The sequence below is a fragment of the Ovis canadensis genome, chromosome X, assembly GCF_042477335.2.
Source record: "Ovis canadensis isolate MfBH-ARS-UI-01 breed Bighorn chromosome X, ARS-UI_OviCan_v2, whole genome shotgun sequence".
NCBI classification, from domain to species: Eukaryota; Metazoa; Chordata; class Mammalia; order Artiodactyla; family Bovidae; genus Ovis; species Ovis canadensis.
Window position 1 is genome coordinate 135,935,704 of NC_091727.1, and position 27,980 is coordinate 135,963,683.

At 40.7% G+C, this 27,980-nt stretch overlaps 1 protein-coding gene across 3 annotated transcripts; it reads right to left on the reverse strand.

Moving 5' to 3' along the window:
* Positions 1 to 1,321: 1,321 nt before the first annotated feature.
* TCP11X2 (t-complex 11 family, X-linked 2) lies at positions 1,322 to 26,898 on the reverse strand. 3 transcript variants are annotated; one of them, XM_070289663.1, is made up of 11 exons: positions 26,774 to 26,898; positions 24,666 to 24,777; positions 15,464 to 15,601; positions 12,931 to 13,063; positions 7,103 to 7,223; positions 5,516 to 5,736; positions 4,490 to 4,626; positions 4,002 to 4,219; positions 3,725 to 3,906; positions 2,570 to 2,733; positions 1,322 to 1,745 (listed from the first exon to the last, which is right to left on the reverse strand). In XM_070289663.1, exons 3-11 carry the CDS (start codon positions 15,588 to 15,590, stop codon positions 1,513 to 1,515), a joined length of 1,536 nt encoding a protein of 511 aa, XP_070145764.1. In that variant the 5' UTR covers positions 15,591 to 15,601; positions 24,666 to 24,777; positions 26,774 to 26,898; the 3' UTR covers positions 1,322 to 1,512. The 3 variants fall into 3 exon arrangements, with proteins under 3 accessions (XP_070145764.1, XP_070145765.1, XP_070145766.1); XM_070289664.1 differs by lacking the exons at positions 24,666 to 24,777; positions 26,774 to 26,898 and adding an exon at positions 16,062 to 16,144; XM_070289665.1 differs by lacking the exons at positions 24,666 to 24,777; positions 26,774 to 26,898 and adding an exon at positions 15,984 to 16,129.
* Positions 26,899 to 27,980: the final 1,082 nt, after the last annotated feature.

Below are 27,980 nucleotides of genomic sequence, written 5' to 3' on the forward strand. Positions count from 1 at the left end.
CAAATTAACCAGCTTTGGTTTCTTTCCTGAAGATAAGATAAGTTACAAGACTAGAACCCTTGAATGATCTATTCCCCAGCTTCCCTCTGTGCCTTGCTGAGTCGCTCAGTCATGCCCAACTCTTTGCAACTCCATGGACTGTAGCTTGCTAAGCTCCTTCCTCTGTGTGCCTTATATTCAGCCAATAAATATATCACCCTATTCACCTAGCTGTAGCAACCACCTGGGATCCATCTTCTAGAAAAATTACCCTTGGACTAATGGAACTCAGATCCCATCTGTTATTATTCTTGGATTAAGTAAATTATACTCAACTCTTCCCATTCCCTGACATGGTGAGGACACCCCTCATCCAGTTATAATATCCTACAAGTGAATTTTTGTTTTCTCCTGTCCATTTTAAACAAGTCCAAAACGAACCTGATGTTGCTCCTAATTTCCTAGATTGCTGGTGGTCTGCTGTAGGTGGCCTGAAAATGATAGGGTGAGTCTCTGCAATTGAAGAAAACAAGCCCAGACCTATGTGGATCTAGGACACCTGTCATTTGTGATGCCAAATGAATTGACAATCACAGTCTAGCAGTTAGAGGCTCAGACTGCAAGTGGGAAGAAACACGGTGGCTGTCCCACTCTTGAATACCTTCATTATTTCTCTCAAGAAGAAAGAAGTGTTCTAAGCCTAGAAATGTCACAATAGAAGATAGATTTAGCTATAGACTGGAAGCAGAGATGAACTTGAAACAAGTATCTGTGACCTAAGTGCTTGCATTTGGTGTTGGTTTGAGAGAGTTTAAAACTGACTCCCAGGATCACTAGAGAGAGAGAGAGAGAGAGAGAGAGAGAGAGAGCGAGCAAGCGCCCATTGAGGATGAGAACTGTCCTCAAATGAATGTTCATTGGCAGACAGTATTGACTTTCATCCACTCCCCAGTTTTCATACTGCTTCATGCCCCACAGCAGAACAGGATGCGGGGGCTCTTACTATTACTGCAGCTTTAAAAGTATAGGGAGAATGTGATACTGGAAATAGGATTCTGTCTTCCCCTGATTTGTAACTCAGTGTATTCCCAATCTCTAGAAGCTCTTATACTTCCAGAACTCATACTTTGAAAAAATTCAACAGAAAGTTTTCACAGCCCTCAAAGAAATGATTTTCCATTGGAGGAAACAATGCTAGCAGCCGATGCCCTGATGCCTGCTCAAACCAGCATCCTGAAGAATGATCAGCCAGTGAAGGAGAACTGAGGGATCACTGGTTCTCAGACAGTAGGGGATACGGGCACAAAACCTGGGTTCAGTTGCAACACAGAAGGAACTGAGGTTTTCTTGCAGCACAAAAGTTTATTATGAAGGGGGCTGGGCCAGTTTGTATTTACATGCTGGAATTCTGCAACGCTGAGTCCAGGTTGAAGTGAGGAAGAGGCTACTCTGCTGGGCACACGTGATGTCATCCCAGGAACATACTTAGCCCTCTCTCCTGGGTCCCTGCTGCCAGACCGTGGTCTGGTACTATCAGATAGACTCCATTTCTGTTTCTTGTGCTGGAGCTGGAGGGATGATATCTTTAAGGATTTCATCATAATAGGGGCTAAATACCTGCTGATTGTGACGCATCAGATTGAAAAACTTCCAACCCAGTTTTGTCAGCTCCCCCTTGATGAAAATAAGGCCAACAGGGAAGTCTAGCAGAGACTCCTGCATCCCACGAACCAAACAGCCTTTGAGAAACAAGTGGATCCGCTGATCTGTGTGGAAGAAAAGAGTTAAAAGGGAAAGATCAAAGAGATTTCAGAAGAAATTCACAATGCCCTTGCACTCTCTGTTCACCTGTGTTTAAATTAACACATTTTCACTGACCTACCCACTCATTCAGGTAAAACACGTTAATGAGATATTTTTTTTTCTTTTTTTTTGGAAGAAGGAATGCTATAAAGCTCCTAAAAGCAATGCATTATTGAAAGATGCTGAGCCAGTAAGTTTCTGGCTTTTTATAATGTTAGGGGGTGCTAAGTGAGCCCCCGACGTGTGTGACCTAACAAAAGGATCCTAGACATTGTATGTGAAATTCTAAGGGCGCACATTGCAGCCAGTGTACCAACTCTGGGTCCATACAACCATGTCAGACTTTGTCAAGATGCAAAAATTAGAAGCAAGGTGGTTGAGTTCACTGCTTCCATTCTTGCAGGGAATATATCCTTCAGCCTAAATTAGCATCAGTTCCTTAGAGGGAAGTAGGGACCGTCATGGTAACTTAAAGCATGGGATAGAGAAAGGGTTTCCCATCACAGGTCTCGGGTTATGGTTAGAGAATGACCAGGAATCACTCAGCACTAGCACCTGCAAGTTACACATCCTAGCTGACCTTAAAATCATGTTCACTCTTCAAACTGAAAGAGATCTATTTCAACTCTGCACATTATACATAAGGAAACTAAAGCCAAAAGACTTTCCCAACAACAATTCCATTTCTGAATGTCTTCACAACTGACTTCCAGGCTTGAATCCACCTTCTTACCTTCCACATTCTTGCCACCCCTTTCCAGCCCCACCACCATAGGAGGACTCTTACCAATGATGCTACGAACACGGTTCTCTTTCTTGGCGATGTTCCGAAGTTGGCCTCTAAGTGAGGCTTTCTTTTCACTACTCAGGGCAGTTAGGCCCATGTCTTTGAGGCGTTCATGGATTTTCTGAGACACTTGTTCACTCACACTCACCATAGCCTCTTCAGGCCTAGATAATGAAGGACAGAAAGCAGAGTGGCCTTGGCATAGGGGCAAAGCCCAGAGAGTCCAACACCAGAAGCCAGGTCCACTCACAAAAGAATTCCAGCTCTCCACCACTAACAGAGGACCCAGCATTTCAAATTATTTCATTGTTATCCTCAAGATGTCAACTATTTCACACATATTAATTCATACATATTAACTAATTCATACTATTCTCCACTTCGAATGAAACAAATTGGACAAGGGTTCAGTTCCATTCTTGGAACTACTCAGTATTCTTTAGTCCCATAAACTTTATTCAAATTCTGTTTTAAAATTTCTTAAGCATTTTCCATAGCTGTCTTCCCTACTTCACCAATTAACTTGTAAATATATTGAGATCTGAACTTCCAGTTCTTTGTACTTCGGCTGAGGTGCTCTGCATGAAGCAAATTATGGATGCATATTGACCAAGGGATCAACTTCTGGATATACATACACAAATCCAGTGTTACTTATTTAAGTATATAATGACTCATTTTTAGCAAACACAGGACTGAATCATTCATAGCAAACTAGTTTCCACACTCACCTCCTTGGAAATAGGTTTTGTTTCCATCACAAGCCTTAATACAATTTATCAAAAGACACCAACAACCTTTGCAGATGATGCCCAAGGTCTTTTGCGTGGTTTATGATAAAGAATAAGGCAGTAATACATTAACTGCCTAAGTTCCAAAACCAACATACTATTTTCAACTCTCAGAAAGATTTAGGAAATTTGTTGTTGCTCATGTTGTATAGTCTCTAAGTCATGTCTGACTCTTTTGCAACCCCATGGACTGTAGCCTGCCAGGCTCATCTATCCATGGAATTCTCCAAGCAAGAACACTGGAGTGGGTTGCCATTTCTTACTCCAGGGGATCTTCCTGACCCAAGGTTCAAATCTGGGTCTCCTGCATTGGCAGGCAGATTCTTTACCACTGAGTTACCAGGAAAGTCTCTATGAAGTTTACCTGGAGTTAAATTCCTCCACCAGGGCCTTGGTTATGCGTTTCAGTTTATTCACAAATTCAGTCGAACTGAATAAAGCACTACCAGAGAAACTTCTGGCTACTAGCAAGACTGAGGCCAGAATGGCCAACTGCTTCAACTGGGACTCCATGTCTTGCAGCCGGATTTTATCCATTAGCAGAGTCTGGTGAGACAGGGAAAAGCAAGCTGTCAGAAGAGTGTTTTAGTAAAGGTATCAAATACAAAACAAAAAGGCAATGTTCTTATATATGTTCCTACCTCGGGAAACTCTTTACTGCCAAGATCCCAGAGAAGAAGGTTCAGGTAACCCTGGTATAGCACCATTGTGGAACTGGGAAGTTGTGGGTTGTCCACTGCCCAATTTGGAGATGAATGGGCCATGCTGGAGGAGCTGGGAGAGTCAGGAGAACTTGAAGGCGGTGTAGTGAGGTCTAGAGCTGTTTTGGTTAGCCATTTTGTGGTGCAATCAAGGAGATCTATGACACAGAAGGGAATATGAAAATATCTTCAAACACCAAGGCTTGAAAAGTAAGGTTTGAAGATATATTCTTCCTCAATAAATAAGTGATTTTATACATCTTTTCTCTTAGAGAAATGTTCCTTCTTCCTATCCCATGCCCTCACCCCGTCCAATAGGGAGAAGCTATCTATTAAAAAAGAAAAAAAATAGAAAGTACCCTATCACTGTAAGAAATCAGACCCAAAGTCAAATCTCCCCATCTCCTGTCCTTAAATTTTGAACATACTGGGTTGCTTGTTGAGGAGTTCCTGGAATTTAGCCCGTTCATACTGGATAGAGTGTTCCTTCAGGTAGGGGCGGAGGCTCTGTATAGTATAGTTCACCATGTCCATTTTCATCAGGCCCAGAACATGGAAGATGCCCCTGTCAGTGGAGGAAAAATCAAATGCTTACACTCTGAAAGGTAATCTAGTGGAGTGAGGTGGAACTCAAGCTAAGAGTCCTAAAATCTCAATATCTTAGAGTAAAAAATGGCCTTAAAAACCACAGTCCTACTTCAATTTACAAATACAGACATTGCACCAGGGACCCACGGCCACAGAGTGAGTTATTATCAGAGCTAGGAACAGATACATCTTCTGGCCTTTTGGTTACCAGTCTAGCATTCTTTCCACTGTAGGTACTCCATCTCAGAAAAATGACTAAAATTCTAACTCTCTGTGGGTAGTTGGGATGCTGGTGGTTGAATTTCTAACTCCTTTGCCCTATTACTTTACTTCTGGGTCTTGGTTCTTCTATCTGTGAAACAACGATCATTCTCATTCTTGTTCCCCCACAGGGTTTGAGTTAGGATACATAAGAAATCATCTGCGAAAGTGCCGTTTGAAATATCCCAAAGAAACAGTTACTGTGCTCTAGTGTCTAGACAAGAATACTGGAGTGGGTTGCCATTTCCTTCTCCACAGGGTCATCCTGACCCAGGCATCGAACCCTCTTCTCTTGCATCTCCTACTTTGGCAGGGGGATTCTTTACCACTAGTGTCACCTGGGAAGCCAGTATCTTAGCAGCATCATTTCTCAGAAAGTGTCCAAATGATCTGAAGATCATCAAAAGGGTTCTGAGAATCCATCCTTTGAAAATAAAAGCCAATACACCAGAGAGGAGCAACAGAGGTATTAGTCCGTTCTTCAGTATAGAAGAGCTAGGCAAGCCAGGGGCTGTAACCCAGTATCTGGCCCAGAGTTTTCTGGTACAGTGTCTAAGACAGGATACTACATCTAGCGTTCAGGAACAGTACATCTAGTTTCTCACCTCAGTAACTGCACAGGATCTGTTATGCTCTCTAGTTTTCGCACGGCTTCATCTCGGACTGGTGCACACAGCAGGGTCATCAAATTAAGAATGTACTTGGAGAGATGAGGGACATCCAGGGCCCCATGCTCTGCTTCTTGCTTGAGGAGATCTATGTCCAGGGCTTCTTCAATCTCATTTCTTAGGCTGTTCTGGCGTGGTAATAGCAGTGATAGCAATATCTTCCCAGAAAAGAAAATCAATGGAGCCAAATTATTTAGAACCCCAAACACTCTTTGATGAACAATCTCCTTAAGGCAAAGGCATGCCAACCTATGTCTATTGGGCCTCCAGAAACTAGGTTTCCCAATTGCATATACAGAATATTATTTGTCTGTGTCTAGCAGCCAGTTATAATTTAAGGCTTCATTGGCATTAGGAGTAACAGTAGTGCTGTACTCTTTTCTTGGCAGAATGAGATAAAGACAGGAAGAAAACTAACTGATAAAAACAAATGCAGGATACAAAAAATATAAAATACATACCATCACAAGGTAATGGGATATTCTTTTTATAAAACTTTTTAGTTTGTATTCAGGTAGCCAATTAACAACATGATAGTTTTAGGTGAACAGCGAAGGGACTCAGCCATACATATACGTGCATCCATTCTTCCCCTAACTCCCCTCCCATTCAGGCGGCCACATAATATTGAGCAGAGTTCCATGTGCTATACAGTAGGTCCTTGGTTATCCATTTTAAATATAGCCTTGTGGTGGTGAGATATTCTTAATAAGGGATAAGGACATTATTAGATTGTTTGACTACAAAGGAAAAAGATGAAATAGGCAGAGAAACCTTTAAGTGTCACTCAAAATAATCTTTTCACTCTAAAGTATAAGTTTCTTGTTGGCAAAGGCTCTCTTATGTATCTATGTGCTTCTGAAACACAGAAAACATAATGGGAGTTAAGCGAAAATCTGTTTAGTTGAATGACATGCTGTGTTGTTACAACAAAATCTCAACTTTCAAGCTTCATCTCGTACAAATAAAATGGAAGTTTCTTCATATTATCTGTTCAAGTAGTGGAACATATGTAGAAAGGAAACTTGTGCAAGCATGCTAAGTCATGTCTGACTCTTTGCTACCCTATGAACTGGAGCCTGCCAGCCTCCTCTGTCCATGGGATTCTCCAGGGAAGAATACTGGAGTGGGTTGCCATGCCCTCATCTAGGGCGTATTCCCCACCCAGGGATCAAACTCAAGTCTCTTACTTCTCCTGCCCTGGCAGGCGGGCTCTTTACCACTAGCATCACTTGGGAAGCCCCAAAATAATTCCTATTTATCAACAATTAAAAGGTCTGGGATTTTTTTTTTTAAAAAAGGACTTCCCTGTGGTCCAGTATTTAAGAATTCGCCTTGCAATACAGGGGACACGGGTTTGATCAGAGAAACTAAGATCCCACATGCTGCAGGACAACTAAGCCCACAAGATGCAAGTGCTGAGCCTGCGCATCACAACTAGAGGGAAGCTCATGCACCGCAGTGAAAGACACCCCATGCCACAACTAAGATCTAATATCCGCAAATGGGAAGTTGGTTACTCACCTCCTTAACTTCTTTTAGGAGTTCAAGTGCACCAGTGAAGTCAGCTGGAGTATTTGATAGCTGGACTTTCAGATGGTCCCAAAAAGCCTTGTACATTGTCTCCATAATCCTGCCTTCCAGACTATAAGAAGATTAAATGAGTAACTTGCTCTTTACCCAGAGAGTTGATATAGGTTCCTAATCTAAATCCCAAACATCATTTAAGATCATGAAAGACCATTATGTTGACAGGGCAGGAGCTATGTTTAGACTTTAGAAGAGTTGAATAAAGTGAGTTTAGTCTCAGATGCAAAGGCACTGGTCAATTTCTCTCAGAAGGATTCCTCATGGTTCCAGAAAAGCTCTCCTTCTAGTAAGAAGAACCAAGAAGTTGCATTTGAGGCCCTGAGTTCTAGCCTTGGTTCTTCATCTGACTTAAATGTGTGCCTTGGTTTTAATACCTGTAGACTTACACCTTTGAACTAGATGATCTTTTCCCTTCAGCCTTAAAATCCAAGAAAGGATTTTCATTCTTGATAACACTTGAAAATCTTATGTGCACCTCCAACTCATTATCTTCCCTTCTCAAACCTGTGTCTTTTCAAACAAATCATAAAGTTTACATTTTTCCCATTAAAAATAGAATAGTAATGCATGCTTTTGTCAAAAATTTAACAAGCAATAAAGAGGTAAATGAAAAAAGTCAAAGTTCCTTCCCCAACACACCAATCCCATTTGTGAGATGTCACCGTTATCTATCTAATGCATAATAATTAGTTCTCTTCATCCTTTTAATGCACTTGGTCCCCAAATTACAGAGATTTTGATTCCTAAATATGTCTGGAATCCATCTCCTCCTGCCATCATTTCCTACTTGGACTATTGCAATAGTCTAGTAAGGAGAAGGCAATGGCAACCCACTCCAGCACTCTTGCCTGGAAAATCCCATGGATGGAGGAGCCTGGTAGGCTGCAGTCCATGGGGTCGCTAGGAGTCGGACACGGCTGAGCAACTTCACTTTCACTTTTTGCTTTCATGCATTGGAGACGGAAATGGCAACCCACTCCCTGGGTTCTTGCCTGGAGAATCCCAGGGACGGGGGAGCCTGGTGGGCTGCCATCTATGGAGTCGCACAGAGTTGGACACGACTGAAGCAACTTAGCAGCAGCAGCAGTAAAGGTATTCCAGCCCCCAGTCAAAGTCTTACTGCCACAATGCCACATATTCTTGCTAAGGCCAATGATATTTCTAAGAAAAAAATCTGATCATAATGACATGATCATTTTCCTCAGATATCTGGGAGAAGGCAATGGCAACCCACTCCTGTGCTCTTGCCTGGAGAATCCCAGGGACAGGGTAGCCTGGTGGGCTGCCCTCTATGGGGTCGCACAGAGTTGGACACGACTGAAGCGACTTAGCAGCAGAACCTCCCTATCACCAGGAAGATTTTCTTGTTGTCATTGGTGTTTAGTAGTTATGTCTGAGTTCTTTGTGACCCCATGGACTATAGCCCTCCAGACCCTTCTATCCCATGGGATTTCCCAGGCAAGAATACTGGAGTGGGTTGCCATTTCCTCCTCTAGAGGGTCCTCTTGACCCAGGGATTGAACCTGAGTCTCCTGGATTGGCAGGCGGATTCTTTACTGCTGAGCCACCAGAGGAACACCAAAGTTGTTTAGTTGCTAAGTCGTGTCCTCATCTTTTTTTGTGAACCCATAGACTATACCATGCAAGGTTTCTCTGACATCCTCTATCTCCTGGAGTTTGTTCATTGAGTCGGTGGTACTATCTAAACATCTCATCCTCTGCTGCCTCCTTCTCTTTTTGCCTTCAATCTTTCCCAGCATCAGTGTCTTCTCCAATGAGTAGGCTCTTTGTATCAGGTGGCCAAGTTACTGGAGCATCAGTCCTTCCAATGAATATTCAGGATTGATTTCCATTAGGATTGACAGATCTCCTGCCAGATCAAGGGACTCTCAAGAGTGTTCTCCAGAACCACAATTCGAAAGCATTAATTCCTTGGTGCTCAGCCTTCTCTGTGTTCCACTTCTCACACCCGTACATGACTACTGGAAAAACCATGATTTTGACTGTATGGACCTTTGCTGGCCAAGTGATGTCTCTGCTTTTTAATATGCTGTTTAGGTTTGTCATAGCTTTCCTTCCAAGGGCAAGCATCTTTTACTTTCATGGCTTCAGTGACAGTCTGCAGTGATTTTGGAACCCTAGAAAATTAAATGTGTCACTGCTTCCACTTTTTCCCCTTCTATTTACCAGGAAGTGATGGGACTGGATGCCATGATCTTAGTTTTTTAAATGTTCAGTTTCAAGCCAGCTTTTTCACTCTCCTCTTTCACCTTCATCAAGAGGTTCTTTAGTTCCTCTTCCCTTTCTGCCTTTAGAGTGATATCATCTGTATATTTGAGGTTGTTGCTATTTCTCCCAGCAATCTTGATTCCAGGTTGTGACTCATCCAGTACAGCATATCTCATGATATGCTCTACATATAAGTTAAATAAACAAGGTGAAAATATACAGCTTTGACATACTCCTTTCCAAATTTGGAACTAGTCAGTTGTTTCATGTCCAGTTCTAACTTTGACTCACAAAGGTCCAATTCTAACCTTCAGATCACGTGAAATGAGTGCAGCTGTTTAGTAGTTGGAACATTCTTTGTCATTGCCCTTCTTTGGGACTGGAATGAAAACTGACCTTTTCCAGACCTGTAGCCACTGCTGAGTTTTCCAAATTTGCTGGCATATTGAGTGCAGCACTTTAACAGCATCATCTTTAAGGATTTGAAATAGCTCAGCTGGAATTCCGTTACCTCCACTAGCTTTGTTCATACTAATGCTTCCTAAGGCCCACTTGACTTCACACTCCAGGGTATCTGGCTCTAAGTGAGTGACCACATCATTGTGGTTTTCCAGATAATAAGACTTTTTTTTTTTGCATAGTTTTTCTGTGCATTCTTGCCACCTCTTCTTAATGTCTTTTGCTTCTGTTAGATCACTACTGTTTCTGTCCTTTATTGTGCCCATCCTTACATGAAATGTTCCCTTGATAGCTTCAGTTTTCTTGAAGAGGTCTCTAGTCTTTCCCATTCTATTGTTTTCCTCTACTTCTTTGCATTATTCACTTAAGAAGACCTTCTTGTCTATTCTTGCTATTCTCTGGAACTCTGCATTCAGTTGGGTATATCTTTCCCTTTCTCCCTTGGCTTTCTCTTCTCTTCTTTCTTCAGCACTTGTAAAGTCTCCCCAGACAACCATTTTACCATCTTGCATTTTTTTCTTTGAGGTGGTTTTGGTCCCTGTCTCCTATACAATTTTATGAACCCTAGACCACCTAAAATGCACCTATTCATATCTAAAAACTCAACTCAACATTACCTCATCAGGAAGGTTTCCCAGACCCTCCTCGGCAGCTAAGCAGGAATAAGGAACTCCATATACTAGATGTGAGAGAACTTATCACTGCACAGGAACCATGTACTATTTGACTATCTCACCTACAGAAGCTTCGTAACGGCAAAGCCAGCATCATACTCATCTATATGTCTCCAACATTTAACATTCAGCCTTCCACTTAGTACATACTCAATAAATGTTTGTAGAATACATATCTGACAATGAGATTTCTCTTAGGAATCCATAACTCTAATTAGCATCACTTTATAAGTCCAAAGATAAAAGCAGTCATTGATTACCTATAGATAATAGGTAACCCTCAATTGTATTTCAGTATCTTTTCTGGTATACTTCTTGCATTACTACACTAGAATAAGGCTGTTAACAAAACAATGAAGATCGAGTTCTAAACAGTGAGTTGGCCAAAAAGTTCCTTTGGTTTTTAAATTAAAAATAAAGACACATTTCTCATTTTCATCAACCACTTTACTGAACAACGTATTCACCATTTTGTCCCACTATCTCCTCCATTTTTCAGACAATTTTATAACTTAATCTTCCCCAAACTTTTTTATCTTTTTGAGCAAATAACTAACCCAAGTTCCTTTTAAGTCTTTCGGGGAATTGAAACTTTTTTCCATTCAAAGAATTTTGTAAAGACTGAAATCAGCGGACATCTGAAGGTGCAATGTCTGGTGAATACACAGATGCATCAGAACTTCCTAGTCAAAGTGTAACAGTTCTTGCCTGGTCATCAAAGAAACATGCAGTCTTACACTATTCAAGTGGAAGACAATGTGTTTTCTGTTGACTAATTTTGGATGCTTTTTGTTAAGTGTTGCTTTCAATTGGTCTAATTGGGAGCAGTACTTGTGATTAATTGTTTGGTTTTCTGGAAGGAGCTCATAATGGAGGACTCCTTTCCAATCCCACCATATACACAACATCACCGTCTTTGGATGAAGACCAGCCTTTGGTGTGGTTGGTGGTAGTTCATTTCAGTTGCCCCATGATTTCTGCTAATCCACATTATTGTACAGTATCCACTTTTCATCATCTGTCACAATTTGTTTTAAAAATGGAACTTTTTTACCTTTCTTGAAAAAATAAACCATAATATGCCAAAATGTTGCTTTTTTCTTCCATCTTCAATATTAAAATTGCTACACAAAAATTCAGCAATTTTGAATTTTTTAAAATGCATGCTGATACCACCACCACCACCACCAAAACCAAAAAAAAAAAAAACAAATAAAATGCATGCTGATATGACAGTTGTCACAATACAACCTAATAAAATTGTTTGAAATGAAATTAAAGTCAACTAAATGCTACGAGAGCCACCTTACAGGAAAAACTGAACAAACTGGCCAGTTCAAGAGTATTATGCCCTCTGCTTCATTTCCCCACCCCTCATCACCACTACAACCCCTCAGCCACTTTAACAGATCTTCACTCTCCTTGTTTCACTTTCTCTGCACCCCTGCCAGCAAAAAAATAAATCTAACTAAGGCTCCAGGGACAGTGAAGGCAGTGTTGGAAAACTAAGGGAAGAAACTAAGAAGTAAAGATCAAGAGACACTGACAGAGCAAGGTGCTTAAGTGATAGGATACCTCAAGTGGCAAAATAGATGCCACTTTTAAAGCTGGGAAAATAGAATGTTATATGAAATATTGGGTTAAACAAAGAAATTTACTCATTTAACTATTAACAAACTACTAGAAGTATTTATGGAGAAGGAAATGGCAACCCACTCCAGTGTTCTTGCCTGGAGAATCCCAGGGATGGGGGAGCCTGGTGGGTTGCCGTCTATGGGGTAGCACAGAGTCGGACACGACTGAAGCAACTTAGCAGCAGCAGCAGCAGCAGAAGTATTCAAATCATACTCCCTGAATGATTCATGTATGTATTGCAATATCAATACAATTAATAAGAACCAGAATAAAGTGTGATTTTAGAGGGGCAGTGTTTATTAATGGGTTTTGATCTTGGTTCACAGAATTTTTGTTAAGCTGATTATGAAGCAGAAATGTTCCCTGAAAGCTCTTATCCCATGAAGAGTTGGCAATACCACTATTAGAAAAGAAATAATTTCATTTGTACTGGATCAATCTATAGACAGTTAAGAGAATAACTACTAGTAGCTACTTTCTCCAAAGCTGTCTAAGAAGATGGGGAATTCACTGCGTTTCACTATTAAATGAGAGACCAAAATGAAAGTTCTGACAATAATTTCATTAATTTATTCCCTGCTTAGATAAAATTTTTCTGCTTTCAGTCTGTAAAACTAATAATTACACAGATTACTCCTCTGTTTCATTTGTTGGTACCATTTAAGACATACTAAAACATCAACTGTATTAATAAAAGTGCTTCAAAGTCATTTGTGCTGTGTACATATGCCAGGAGGAATAAAATGGAAAAAACAGAGTTGATACCTGTTGGGAGGTAATACACTGTCTTCCATGTAAAAATCTTGATTTACCACAATTTCATGAGCAATGCTGAGCTTAGAAATTTCGTTAACTGTCTCTATCAGATCCGTGACAGAACGTACTTCAGGTTGGCTTGCTGGAAAAAAGCATAGAGATCAGTAAACAGGGAACCCACACAAATAGAATTTCTTTTCATCAGAGATCCACTCAGCCAAATAACTTCCTCAAATTTAGATTATCAAACAGATCTTTAAAAAAATTTTTTTTACTTATCAAACAGATCTTAAACAGATTCACTTGATCATTATAGTGTTTGAGGTTTTCTGAACTCTTTGCTGTTCAACAGCTCTAGAAACTTGCAGAGAAGTCAGATATGAGGAGAAGTTACCTTATAAAAGACAAAAAGTGAAACTTTTTTCAAAAACTTTTGCCTAAACTGTCAGAACAATAAATGAAATATAGCAAAGAAAAAATGAATAAGTTGTGGTTTATAAAATAAACCTTTAGCTAGAATTTACTTTTTATACTTACTGTTTTATCTACAGATTAAAATATATATTTTTTATCTGCCATTGGTTGAAACTTCAGGTGCAGAGAGCCAACTGTATAATGAACTCATAAAATGGTTCCTAAATCCCTTTTCTACCTCTGATCAGAGGGGAAGAGACATAAAATGACAGTCACCTTACAGACAACACCATAAGTATTAGTGGCTCTAATTTAGAGCCATATGGCTCTAAAGCTGAACCATTCTTAAAACATTGTTCCAAAATCTTAGGATTCCACAGACCAGTAAAATTTCACACACAAAAAATGAGTGACAATAATATGCCAATTTTAATTTTTCCACATATGGGTGTTGTGACAAAAAACCCACCTTACCCTAATCCGAATAATTATTTTGTGAGAAAAATTATATTTTAACATCTCAAAAAATAGTCAGAATTCAGCAATCTTTAAGTTGCATCAATTTATTTTTAAAACCTATGATATTTTTGCTTTATTTACTTCAAGATTGGTAAGAACTTTATTACACACTCTCATAGGAATTTAAGAATGACTTTCTGAGTTCATTATACAGTTGGCTCTCTGCACCTGAAGTTTCAACCCATGGCAGATAAAAAAAATATATATTTTTTTAAATTTCAGAAAATTCCAAATGGCAAAACTTGAATTTGTTCCATGCTGGTAACTATTTACATATAATTTATATTGAATTTGGTATTATAAGTAATCTAGAGATGATTTATATTATACCGGAAGATATAAGTAGGTTATATGCAAATACTATACCATTTTACATAAGGGACTTGAGCACTATGGATTTTGGTATCCTGAGGGATGAGGTGAGGAAGAGTCCTGGAACCAATCTCTTGTGGATACAGAGGGATTGTTGTACAGACTATTTAGTTACAGAGAGATAATAGTAAGCACACACAGTAGTTACAATTATGACTTGGTATATAAAATAAAACTATTTTCTCTCACTTTCAACACTGTTCCATAATTTATTCAAAAAGAACTACTTATAACCAAAAATATAAGACTCATCTAAGAACCCTAAAACTTCACCAAGGAGATGGTCTACTTATGCAAATTTACTTCTCATTTAAAAAATTTTCAACAGAAGTTAGTATCATCAATCCATATCTCCTTTCCACTCTAACTAAAAAGCTATATATGTTGAAATCTATAATTTATTCAATTCATTAAGTCATTTATTTGAGAGACACTATGAATTAATAATTGTTCCACTCCGTTTACTAGCAGTGACCCTAAATGGCCACTAGAAAAACATACATGATTCAACAATATTGTGGCTTCCAACTATTTTTCTCATTTCTGTCTTCAAGAGTTTAGATCAAGTCACTACATTTGGACAGATCGTCAGATTTATGTTTGGTTGAATTCACTGGCGATTTTCACATGAGAATTGCGATTTGAGTTCCTACGAGACTGGACTAGTCAAACAAAAGTCTCAAATAAATGCCTACCACAAGGTGTAGAAGAGACCTCATGCTTCTATGTATCTGTTACTAAAGATCTCAAACATTACCCTAGAGCAGTGATAATTCTTATGTCAACAAAGTGCTTTGGGAGTGGACAGAACACAACTCCAGCACTAGGTAATTAGGATTCTCTCAAATCCATTCTAGATTTATCATTTACAATCTATAAAATCAAAATATAAGAATGCTACCAATTTCCCATGTTTGGAACTAACTCACACACACTCTAGTCTTGTCAAACACAAGTCATTATGTTTTGTTGGCCTCTTTCTCTAGAGTTAAAATATCTTGCAATTTCATTTGACAATCGGGGACCTGGGTCCAATATGTAAAGATTAGAGGGGGGAAAAGACAAGAAAAAGAATAATATGAAAGAGGAGTTAGCAGAAGGATAAGGAGTGAAAAACATCAGGTTGTGAGAGCCTTCTATGCTCCTTAAAGGCACTTTAACCACATGCTATCTATTCCTTTAACCTAGCTGCTATCGAGCACTACCCAAGGAAATGATGATAGAATTCCAGACCTACCAGCAGAGTGGTCATCTAAACAGGAGCTCTGGTTTTCTTGGGTCTGCTCTGGTGTTTCAGGCTTATGGGCTCCACTCTCTGCTTCATTGGAATCATTCTGGGGCGCAGTTTTTTCCATCTTGGGCATCTTGATGGTATCTGGAATTGGGGCAAACAGAAGAGGCAAGCTGTTAGTGGTGGAAGATTTGGCTCTAATACAGGGAGGCAGACAGGAGGGCTCTTCAGTTGCCAGTCTGTGCTTTGACTGAGTCTGTGGCTCCAAGTTGAGGTTGGGGACAAGGGTTTCAACGGTCTCTTTTGGGAAAGCTAGGTTTCTCAAATAGCCTTGAAGGAAGGAGAACAGTGACTCTAGTAGAGTCGCCTTTCCTGACATTCAAGAAAGTTAGCATTGGGTAAGAAGGAGAGAAAATCAAGGCCCAGAGATGGACAATAACTTCCTCAAGAGACTTCCTCAAACTCAGTTTTCTTTAATTAGTCTGGCTATAACCCCCTTCCTCCTTAACTTCTGCCCCAGACTTGCCTTTGGTTATGAAGAGGCCTGGCAGCTGGACTCAGGCAGCAAGACACCCCCACAGCCCTCGGGACTCCAGCCCCTCACCTCAGCCCAGCCCTCGACCAGCTGCCCCACGGTGGTGTGTGTTAGTGAGGCCCCTCTGCCTCCCCAGTGCGGTCCTGGGGCATACCATGGGGGACCGGACAGGAGGGGAGATCAGCAGGAAGGGGCTGGACACAACTATGGAGATGATGAAACCAATTCAGCATACACCCCCGCCAATGACTCTAGGTAGAACAGTCCGAAACGTGAAAACAAAGGGTGTCCAGGTAACATAAAGGGTCATGTGCCCAGGGTACCATGGGAACCTAGAGAGCAGCAAGACAAGTGGGGATGCAACATTTGGTGACAGAGCGGGTACGCAGCTGAGATTCTCCAGGAAGCGAGTTTTCAATTAATCTTCTCAAGTCCTGTGCCTCCCCTCCAGGCAAGAACTGTCCAAAGCTACTATCCTCTCTACCCAGTGGGGGAAGAACATTTAAATAACAATTTAGAAAGGAAAAGGAGCATTATTTTTTGTTTCACCTCGAGCATCCTGTAACGTTTGAAATGAAAAACCAACAGGGTTACAGAAACCCAGAATTATGTTTTCAGGGTTCCCTCCCCCTTTTTGTTTAAGTCAATCCTCCTCACAATGTAGAGACGAATAGGCTGTTAAACTTCCATTTTCCAAATACAGAAAGCAAGCATCATTTTAAAGGGCTGGTTATAAAAACTTTGTGGTGAAGGGGCCAGATCATAAGTCTCAGAGGGAGCCTAGGTTTTGGTTTGGTTCTTCCGACTATTTTCCTGGCTTCTTCATCACAATCCAATTGTGAGCCTTGGAGATCACCTAGAATGTGTGGGTGCTAGAATAGATGACTCTAAGGGCCCTTGGGGTGCTCACTCATGAGTCCTAGTTTACTTTTTCACTCTACTGGCCAGTTAGTTACAGTGATTTGAGGACCCCTGGATTGACTCATTTCCAAATTTGGGGGAAATTTTTTTTTTCAAAGATGTCTCTACCCTGCACTAGGGACTTCTCTGGGGGCTCGATCAGTAAAGAATCTGCTTGTAATGAAGGAGACTCGGGTTCGATCCCTGAGTCAGGAAGATCCCCTAGAAAAGGAAATGGCTACCCATTCCAGTATTCTTCCCCGGGGAATTACATGGACAGAGGAGCCTGGCGGGCTACAGTCCAAGGGGTGGCAGAGAGTCAGATACGACTTGGTGACTAAACCACCACCACCACTCTGCACTATTCTATCCTGCTCTTTCATGCTGATGACTTTTTTACCCACTAACTTTACTTCATAAAACAAAACTATAATTCGACCAAATTCTCATCCTTTGCCTTGTTAGGGTTACTATGCAGTGTGGATGTCTTGCACAACAGTTATAGAGGAGAGGTCCAAGAGCTTTCCAGAATAAGGGAACTCCAACTACCCTCTGGGTCCAAAAGGATGTGAAGGGTCTTGACCAGTTAAGTTTCTGCTTAGTTGGAGAGTGTATAATATTAATAAATGCTAAATCTCAATGTCTTCCTCATCTTCTCTTGATATTTGCCTCAGTAATATCAACTTTGAAACAAAATGCTGTCACACAAAACTCAGAAGAAATGATTAATTATGTTTATCTCGATTTGAACATCAAATTTTACATTCATAAAACATGAATCAACCAGAAATTGATTTATCTTTTTTAAAATAAGATTTTTACTTGGCTTCTAAGAGAAGTTATCCAGAGTAACACAGATTTTTTTTCCCCTCACAAAATTGCAGTGTTTAACACCCGTGGCAGATTCATGTTGAAGTATGGCAAAACCAATACAATATTGTAAAGTTAAAAAAATTTTTTTTAAATAAATAAATAAATCAAAAAGATTCTTCTCAGTGATGCTTCAAATTCTGTTAGTACTAAATTTAAGTTAAACTGTCATTTTAAAAATAGAGTATATTTTATAGAGCACTTTTGGGTTCACAGCAGAATTGAGCAGAAGTTACAAAAGTTTCTCATATGCCCCCAGTCCCTATTCATGTCTAGCCTCTCCCATTATCAACATCCTGCATGAGAGTGGTACATTTGTTACAATTGATGAGATACATCATTATCAGTCGGAATCCACAGTTTACATTAGGATTCACTCTTGGTGTTGTACATTCCATGGTTTTGTACAAGCTGAGATACAGTCCATGGGGTCACAAGAGTTAGCGACTAAACAACCATAACAATATTAACATGCACCCACCAATATAATATCACACAAAGTAGTTTCACCCTAAAAATCCTCTGTGTTTCACAGGATCCGTCTCTTCCACGTAACCCCTGGCAGCCATTGATCTTTAATTGTGTTCATAGTTTTGCCTTTTACAGAGTGTCATATAGTTGGAATTACCTAGCAATTAGTCTTCAGACTGACTTCTTTTACTTAGTAATATGGATTTAAGTTCCATCCATTTCTTTCCATGGCTTGATAGCTCATTAGTTTTTAGCTGTGAACAATATCCCATTGTCTAGATATACCAAAGTGTATTTATCCTTTCACCAACTGAAGGCCATCATGGTTGTTTCCAAGTTATGGCAATTATTAATAAATTTGCTATAAACATTCATGTGCAGAGTTTTGTGTGTAATACTCTTTTCAACTTCTTTGGGTAAATACCAAGGCATATGTTTACTGGATGATATGGTATAAGTAGGTTTAGTTTAGAAGAAACTGTCTTCCAAGGTTGTTGTTCAGTCATGTCTGACTCTATGCTACACCATTGGGATATATAAGAAAGCAGTTGATTCATATGTATTTATATCCTGCAGTTGTTTAGGAGTTTGTTCATTCCTCCAGATTTTGTACATATATTATTATCATGTATGAACAAGAGATAGTTTTATGTCTTTTTCCCAATCTGTATGCCTACTATTTTTTCCCTGTCTTGTGCATTAGCTAAAGCTTCCAGTACAATGATGAGAGCGTGCAGCCTGTCTTGCTCCTCATCTTATGGAAAAGCTTTCGGCTTAACACCGTTGAGTATGATGTTAGCTGTGGGCTTGTTAAATATGGTCTTTATTATGTTGAGTTTCATTTATTCTATACCTAATTTGTTGAGAGTTTTTATCTTGAAAAAGATTTGAATTTTTTAACGCTTTTATGCATCTATTGAGATGATTATCTGATTTTTATCCTTCATTTTGTTAATGTGGTGTATCATGTATTTATTTTTGTGTGTTGACCCATACTTGACTCTGTGTCCAAGCAGGGCTGTAAGATGGGCCCCATTGCTGGCTGGGTTCTCTGGCCAGGCTTTCTGGTTAGGTAGGACTAGAGGTTATACTCAGCAGTTGGGTAGGGCTGTGAATTTATTTCTCTGCCATAAAAAGGGCTCCACAGCCCATGCGGTTCATTAGCTGAGGACCAAAGTCAGGCAGAAATGCCAACTAAAGTACCTTGCTAGATGTGGCCACCAGTTTAGTTCTGCAGATAGGCAGAGTTACTGGCCAAGGTGTCTGTTTCATCACCATTGTTAGCGGGATTGCAGTCTGCCTAGATCTGAGTGCTAATCTTTGAAAGCCCTGCTCCCCTTTTCCATCTCTATCTGTCCCCCAATGGTCAAACCCTGCAGATTTTCCCAGTGATTCCCTGTGAGGTGCAACCCCTGTGAGCTTCCTGGGAAATTCTGTACAACAGTGAGAAGCTGGACATCCACCTTTTGTTATTCCAAGAGGTCCCTCTTGGTGCAGCGCTTTATCAGCTTGAGAGAGAGGCAATGCGATCAGAGTGTAGTTGCTCCTCTCGCCTTTCTAATATGCAGTGCTTCTCAGTCCCTGTGGTCTAAGGGAGACTTCAACCTCATCCCTCATTCCTATGTTCTGGAATTTCCACAGTGCTGTCTTGGCTAGGGGTGATTGCTAGTGGGTCTTCTTGTGAAGGGGAAGGAAGTCAGGAATGATGTGTATTGCAATCTGGATGACACCATTCCTTCAATTTTGCAATTAATAAATTAATAAATTGATTCAGGCCCTAAATCTCAATGTTTATAGTGAACTTACTGGGAAAACATTATCACACTTGGGTAGGCAAGTAAATCTAGTAACTAGAAGAGTACCTCATATTATGTATTTAAGAAAGGCAGGGTAAAACTACTCCATTTTGGCAATCATTTTTCTCACATTTGTATGAGAAAAGCTAATAATTTGTATTAGAAGCTCCAGGTTTTTCATCTCCTGCCACACACCTTTCATCTGCTCCCCCTCAATTTAGTACTTACACTGCCCAGGGTAGAATCAGTACATTAATGATAAGAATGGTTATCAGATGCACCTGAACTTAAGCCCTTTGAAATGGGCCTAATCTGTGATTAATGCACAAATGCAGAGTTTGCTCAGTTTATCATGGATATACAGTATCTTTCTCAAATTTGCAAGTGGCAGTACTAGAAGGAGAGTAATGTGTTGTGTGAAGGGATTAGGATCCAAAGAGATCTGATAAGCAAATTTGAGCATATTGGCAACCAGGGTTGTTCCCCATGCATGCAACTTGGGTCCAAAGGATCTGAGAAATGTCATTAGGAGAAGACTTAGAGGTACAGGAGCAGGCACACAATATCTATCTTCAAACACTGAAGCAGAGATTACCTGCTGTGTGAGTCTCCGGCATATTGTCCTAGGTCTATTTGATCGAAGCTACAGGGAGGCAGATATGGGCACAGTATAAGCAGCAGGTCACCACAAGGGACTGAACAACTCTATAGGATAATTATTTCAAGCAAGTGGTTAGGTCTTGGTGGCCAACATGGTTTCTTCCAAGTCTCAGATCCTCCAGCAACACTAAGACCTATGATTGCATCACTTCATATCTACTGTTTTGCTTGTGGAAGTTTATGCTCTAGCAAAGAAAACAGCTTCCAATTCCCTTGGAGGGTAGAAAGGAGTGGTAAGCCAACACAGTATATTAATGCATATATATGGAATTTAGAAAGATGGTAATGATGACCTTATATGCAAGACAGCAAAAGGGACACAGAGATAAAGAACAGACTTTTGGACTCTGTGGGAGAAGGCGAGGGTGGGATGATTTGAAAGAATAGCATTGAAACATGTATATTACCATATGTGAAAAAGATCATCAGTCCAGATTCAATGCATGAGACAGGGCACTCAGGGCCGGTGCACTGGGATGACCCCGAGGGATGGGATGGTGAGGGAGGTGGGAGGGGTGTTCAGGATGGGGAACACGTGTACACCAATGGCTGATTCATGTCGTTATATGGCAAAAGCCACTACAATATTGTAATTAGCTTCCAATTAAAATAAATTAATTTTAAAAAAGGAAGGAGTGGTAAGATAACACGATGTTTCAAATAGGTCTGAACAGCATAATCCTTTTCTTGTAGGAAAAGATACACATAGATGTACCTCATTTTATTGTGCTTCACTTTATTGTGCTGGGGTTTTTGATGTTATTTTTTATTTCTGCTAATTGAAGGTTTGTGGCAACCTTGTGTAAGACAGTAGGTTGCCTCCATGTTTTTCCAACAGCATTTGATCACTTTGTATCTCTGTGTCCCACCTTGGTAATTGGTTCATTTCATTTCCCTGCACATTACAGTAATTCTTGCAATATTTCAAACTCTCCACCAGAAAAAAGATTATGACTCACTGAAGGCTCAGATGGTGACTAACATTTTTTAGCAATAAAAAGTCTTTTTTTCTTAAGGTATATACATTGCTTTTTAGACATAATGCTATTGCACACTTAATAGACTACAGTATAGCTGTCCTTTGAAACATACAGGAATTAGCGACACTAACCCCTGCACAGTCAAAAATCCATGTATAACTTTTGATTCCCCCAAAACTTAACTACTAACAGCCTACTGTGGACTGGAAGACTTGCTGATAACAGTTGATTAAGACATATATTCTACATTATATTTACACATATTTTAATGCATTCAAGACATAGTGAATTAAAAATTTTTTTGGATATTTCTAGGTTATGTGGTTTGTGAGTTTCTCAAATTATGGCAAATCTTAAAACATGTTTCCCACATATTTATTGAAAGAATCTGTGTGTAAGCGGACTCACAATTCAAACTCATGTGGTTCAAGGGTTTATTGTATAGTGTAAACATAACTTAAACATAAACATAACATATGCACTGGGTAACCAAAAACTTTGTGTGACTCATTCTATTGCAATATTTGCTTTATTGCAGTGGTCTAGAACCAAACTCACAATAGCCCTAAGTTATGCCTGTAGTATACCAGAGTATGGGTGATTATGCACCTAAATGTTAATGCTTCTAATTGGTGGGATTATAAGTGACTGGTTTTTATAAACTGAAAGTGATAAAATACTGCATATGGACAGGGATTGGGTCACTCCCATTTACATGTATTCCTTGTTCTCACCATGAACACCGAAAATGATTGGTTCATAAGACAGTGGATTCTGTTCAAGACAAGAAATAGACCAGAGGTGCAGTGCTGCAGCTCATCAGAAGATATTAGATTTCTGAGCTGATATTCAACAGAAGATGTGATGTGCTCAGCAAAGTGGGTGTTAGTGTCTCTTGCCCCCTTCTCTATCCAATCCCAGTCTTGGGGGTCTCCTCTCATTAAATTGAAAAATACTTTCAGAAAATAAGAGAATACACTTTATTTTTTTAATTTATTTATTTTAATTGGAGGCTAATTACAATATTGTAGTGGTTTTGCCATACATTGACATGAATCAGCCATGAATGTACATGTGTTCCCCATCGTGAACCCCCCTCATCAACCTCCCCATCCCATCCCTCAGGGTCATCCCAGTACACCAGCCCTGAGCAGCCTGTCTCATGCATCGAACCTGTACTGGCGATCTGTTTCACATATGATAATATACATGTTTCAATGCTAGTCTCTCAAATCATCCCACCCTCATCTTCTCTCACAGAGTTCAAAAGACTGCTCTATACATCTGTGTCTATTTTGCTGTCTCGCATATAGGGATATCATTACCATCTTTCTAAATTCCATATATATATGTGTTAGTATACTGTATTGATATTTTTCTTTCTGGCTTACTTCACTTTGTATAACAGGCTCCAGTTTCATCCACCTCATTAGAACTGATTCAAATGTATTCTTTTTAATGGCTAAGTAATATTAAATCCCAATCCTTATTTACCAGGCTTTCATTTCCTCATCTTCGACATAAGAATACTAGCCAACATGACCTCCTCTTCAAAGGTTCTCAAATTCTGTAACTCCAACTATGGAAAAAAGCAAGTCATGACCACCTCACCTGGACAGAGAAGAGCCTTTTTCATGTGACTATTCTTGATGAAAGTGAAAGAGGAGAGTGAAAAAGTTGGCTTAAAGCTCAACATTCAGAAAACGAAGATCATGGCATATGGTCCCATCACTTCATGGCAAATAGATGGAGAAACAGTGGAAACAGGGTTAGACTTTATTTTGGGGGGCTTCAAAATCACTGCAGATGGTGACTGCAGCCATGAAATTAAAAGAGGCTTACTCCTTGGAAGGAAAGTTATGACCAACCTAGATGGCATATTCAAAAGCAGAGACATTACTTTGCTGACTAAGGTCCGTCTAGTCAAGGCTATGGTTTTTCCTCTGGTCATGTATGGATGTGAGAGTTGGACTGTGAAAAAAGCTGAGTGCCGAAGAATTGATGCTTTTGAACTGTGGTGTTGGAGAAGACTCTTGAGAGTCCCTTGGAGTACAAGGAGATCCAACCAGTCCATTCTAAAGGAGATCAGCCCTGGATGTTCTTTGGAAGGAATGATGCTGAAGCTGAAACTCCAGCACTTTGGCCACCTCATGCGAAGAGTTGACTCATTGGAAAAGACTCTGATGCTGGGAGGGATTGGGGGCAGGAGAAGGGGACGATAGAGGATGAGATGGCTGGATGGCATCACCGACTCTATGGCATGAGTTTGAGTGAACTCCGGGAGTTGGTGATTGTCAGGGAGGCCTGGCGTGCTGCAATTCACAGGGTTGCAAAGAGTCGGACACGACTGAGCGACTGAACTGAACTGATATAGTTAGGAAATTATACACTTTCAGACAATTTTGATTAACTTAGAAACTACTGAATAACAGCAACATGATAAAAAGTGTCCCTCAGTTTTATGAATATGCTTAGAGTTTCTCCATCAGGCTGTAAATCTCAAAGGCAAAACTGATCCCTCGAGTCTGGGAGCCCTGAGTGAACTGAATATCTAAACTTGTTCTCTGCCTCATTGTCAGGTACAGAAAGCCAAAACTGCAGAGCTTATATAGTTCTTCAGAAATGAGATCATGGGACTAAGTTGTTAGATGCAGAAAATTCCAAATAACCATATGAGTGACAAAACTAAGGTTTTTTGAGTGCTAAGTATAATATTCCAAAATTGATTGCAATGTGATTTTTAGTGATTTTCCAACAAGAAAATAGTTTTTTATTCCCCTATTACTTCTTGAGTATATCATGTAAAAACCATTTATAAAAGCCAGGTACTTAGACAATTTGATATTTTTATTTGTTGCATTGAATTCAGTGTACTGAATTATTGCTTACTCTGTGGCCAAATTAACTAGGAGAGTTTATTTACTGAACCTGTGAATGCTCACCAATGCTTTTCTTCACTAGAGCCACCCCCCCCCCCACATTGCCCCATGACTTACTTTGAGGGGAGAGTAGTTTTTTCTTCAGTTTTAGTTTTCTTCAGTTTTGACTTGTCAAACTTCTCCACTTCAGACAAGTCTGGTTTATCACTCATCTTGGCTAAAAGAAAGACTGAAAAAAAACTTTTTTTTAACTTAACTGGCAAAACTATTATCATGCTAATGGATCACAACCCCAAATTCCCAAGTTTAATCTTAATATGGATTTTACCTTCTGATTTTCAACAAGAAAACAGCACACATCTTAGGAAAGTCATGTTTTTATCAAAATGCTTTTGAATTGCACATCATTACCCTATTTCCAATAGTCAGTAAAAACCACTGAATCAGGATGCACTAGAAATCAAGATGCTCTAAAACCTAGAGTTGATATGTCTGACTCTCTTAAAAATCACAAGCAAGGTCAGTTGGAGCTAGGGATAAAAGTACAAGAGCAAATAGAGATAGAAAAAATGACTAGGCTTAACCAGCTAATGAATTTGTAACAGGAGATAGCACTATTTGGACACCTTCACTTTATATGGCATTTTTATTGAGGTTAGGGAGAAGCACACAATAAAGGGTGGCATAAGTTGTACTGCATTTTTTTTTTTAAGAAGAGACATTACTTTGCCAGCAAAGGTCCATCTAGTCAAAGCTATGGTTTTTCCAGTAGTCATGTATGGATGTGAGAGTTGGACTATAAAGAAAGCTGAGGGCCGAAGAATTGATGCTTTTGAACCGTGGTATTGGAGGAGACTCTTGAGAGTCCCTTGGAGTGCAAGGAGATCCAACCAGTCCATCCTAAAGAAGATCAGTCCTGAATATTCATTGGAAGGACTAATGCTAAAGCTGAAACTCCAATACTTTGAGTATTGATGCAAAGAACTGATGCAAAAATACTGATGCAATGAACTGACTCATTTGAAAAGACCCTGATGCTGGGAATGATTGAAGGCAGGAAGAGAAGGGGATGACAGAGAATGAGATGGTTGGCTGGCATCACCAACTCAATGCACATGAGTCTGAGTAAACTCCGGGATTTGGTGGTGGACAGGGAGGCCTGGCATGCTGCAGTCCATGAGGTCGCAAAGAGTTGGACACGACTGAGCGACTGAACTGAACTAAATTGTACTTGTTTCTTTCCATTTCATTTGCCCAAAGATAATAGATCAAGGTGCTGCAATAAAGGAAGGGGGGTTTAATCCCATCATAACTAATGACATGCCTCACAATAGCTTCTTGTGGGACTGGTTTGTAAATGCTGCAAGACAGCACAGCTAATTATGATCAAACCAGGAACTTCAGCAGAATGGGATAAATCAGACAGAGTTGATTTTTATTTCACTATGTTTTCTCCTCAGGAGGAGAGAGGAGGACATGAAGCTAGGAGGTGAGGTGCCCAGTGATTATCCTGGGTTTGTCCAGAGGAGACAATAGGATACCTCTGAGCCCGGAAAGCACAGCTCTCCTGCGCGTGTCTGGTCTCACCCGGTGGAGTAAGGCATGTCTAGTGCCTAGACTAGAATGGAGAAGCCCCCAAACAGCCAGACGTCCCAAATATGCCTTCTCTCCGTCGGGGTCACCCTAGGACCCTCCTTGACAAGTGATTGGCAGCCAGTCTCCAGAGGGCAGAAGATAAGGACTTCAAATAATAACAGGGCTGGGCAATAAGCCACGTCGTTAGCAGCAATTTGCTTACATTTTATTTATTTATTTTGCCTTTTTTTTTTTTTTTTACATTTTAAAATAACTATCATCATTGTTGGGAGCCCAGTCCAACCGAACAGTCGCAGGAGCGGAGGGAGCAAAGGTCCCAGCCCCAGAGTGCTCATTCCGAGTCCCAAACTCCTCATCCCCTCAGCATCGGACCTACAGCCTCATCGAACGGCCGTTCTTGGGGCTCCTGCCTCCGGACCTGCCGGGGACCGACCCGGGAAGGATCCGAATCCAGCTCAGAGGGCGGCGCTGTGAAGACAAAAGCGTGCACTCGCCAGGAGGCGCCGCTACAAGTCGCGCGTCCAACCTCCGCCCTTCCAATTCCTGCAGGCCGGATTCGCCAGCCCCGCAGCCACCACGCCCTCCTCTCCCCATAGCCCTCTAGCTCTAGCGGGGCCGCACATCCTCACCCGAAGACTTGAAGACCAGAGAAAGGTAGACTACTGCACCGACACCGCTTCACACTCTGGACGAGGTTAGCATTACGGTGAGGAGCTTCTGCAGTTATAAGTTGCGTGGCAGGCCCCGCCCCCCCAAGCCCGCCCCAAGAATCTCCGATTGGTCAAGGAATCCTAGATCCGCCTCCTTGCCCCTCCCACCGCTTTAGCCTTGCTGGCCTGAGTCCACTATCTCTCCTCCACTCAGGACTTCACCCTTGCAACCTGGTGTTAATAGTGTCATACCAGATTCGCTTCCCCAGTGAAAGTGAAAGTCGCTCAGTCGTCTCCGACTCTTTGTGACCCCATGGACTGTATTGGAATGGGTAGCCTTTCCCTTCTCCAGGGGATCTTTCCAACCCAAGGATCAAACCCAGGTCTCCCACATTGTAGGCGGATTCTTTACCAGCTGAGCCACAAGGGAAACCCAGGAATACTGGAGTGGGTAGCCTATCCCCTCTCCAGGGGATCTTCCGGACCCAGGAATCTAACCGGGGTCTCCTGCACTGCAGGCTGATTCTCTACCAACTGAGCTATCAGGGTTTAATAAGGTCATAGAAGATTTGCCTCGCTAGGCCCCATTCAAACTCACCTGATTCCTCCAGGGATTGATGGCTGGCCTACTTCCCCCGTTTCTCCCACTACGTCCATACTGAGGGTCCACTTCCCTTCCTACTAAGTATGCTCACTCCTCCATGACAGTAGGGGCCTTTACAGTAAGTAGATACATCTTACCCAGTTAGCTTTGTATCTGTCTGAAGCTCCGAGATCCAGGCTGAAGGAGCCTTAATCAGGTACTCCCTACTTTTTATAGCCATAGGAGCTATACATTGTGACAACCAAACAGTGATTTGGAAGCAATGTTCAGTGTTGTCTGTTTTAATTCTTCAAGGTCATGAAGGAGGGACGTTCATGAAGAGGGTGGGCAGTTTGGGGTCATTCACTCTCTCAGCTGAGCATTTCTGTGACAGTGGTGGGCTCCTATATAAGTTATATTTTCTGATTTTCAGCCAGTGAACATGGTAACAGTCAGTTTAGGGTAATCAGAGAAACTGCTGAGGCTCTTCATTTTGATTTTCTCCAATCCTGATCATTTTGCTTGATCCACAGTAGTTGCTCAAACACCCATCTTTAGATTGAAGTAGTAAGTCCAGGATAGAGCAGAATTTTTGGACAGCAG

What these genes read in the sequence shown, in the direction of transcription:
- TCP11X2 (XM_070289663.1), bottom strand. Translation starts at nt 15,590, where the DNA reads ATGCCCAAGATGGAAAAAACTGCGCCCCAGAATGATTCCAATGAAGCA. An exon ending in GATCCTGTGCAGTTACTGAG is followed by an intron (nt 4,627 to 5,515) that starts GTGAGAAACTAG and finishes CTCCACTGACAG; the next exon opens with GGGCATCTTCCATGTTCTGG. An exon ending in CCGTGTTCGTAGCATCATTG is followed by an intron (nt 1,746 to 2,569) that starts GTAAGAGTCCTC and finishes TCTTCCACACAG; the next exon opens with ATCAGCGGATCCACTTGTTT.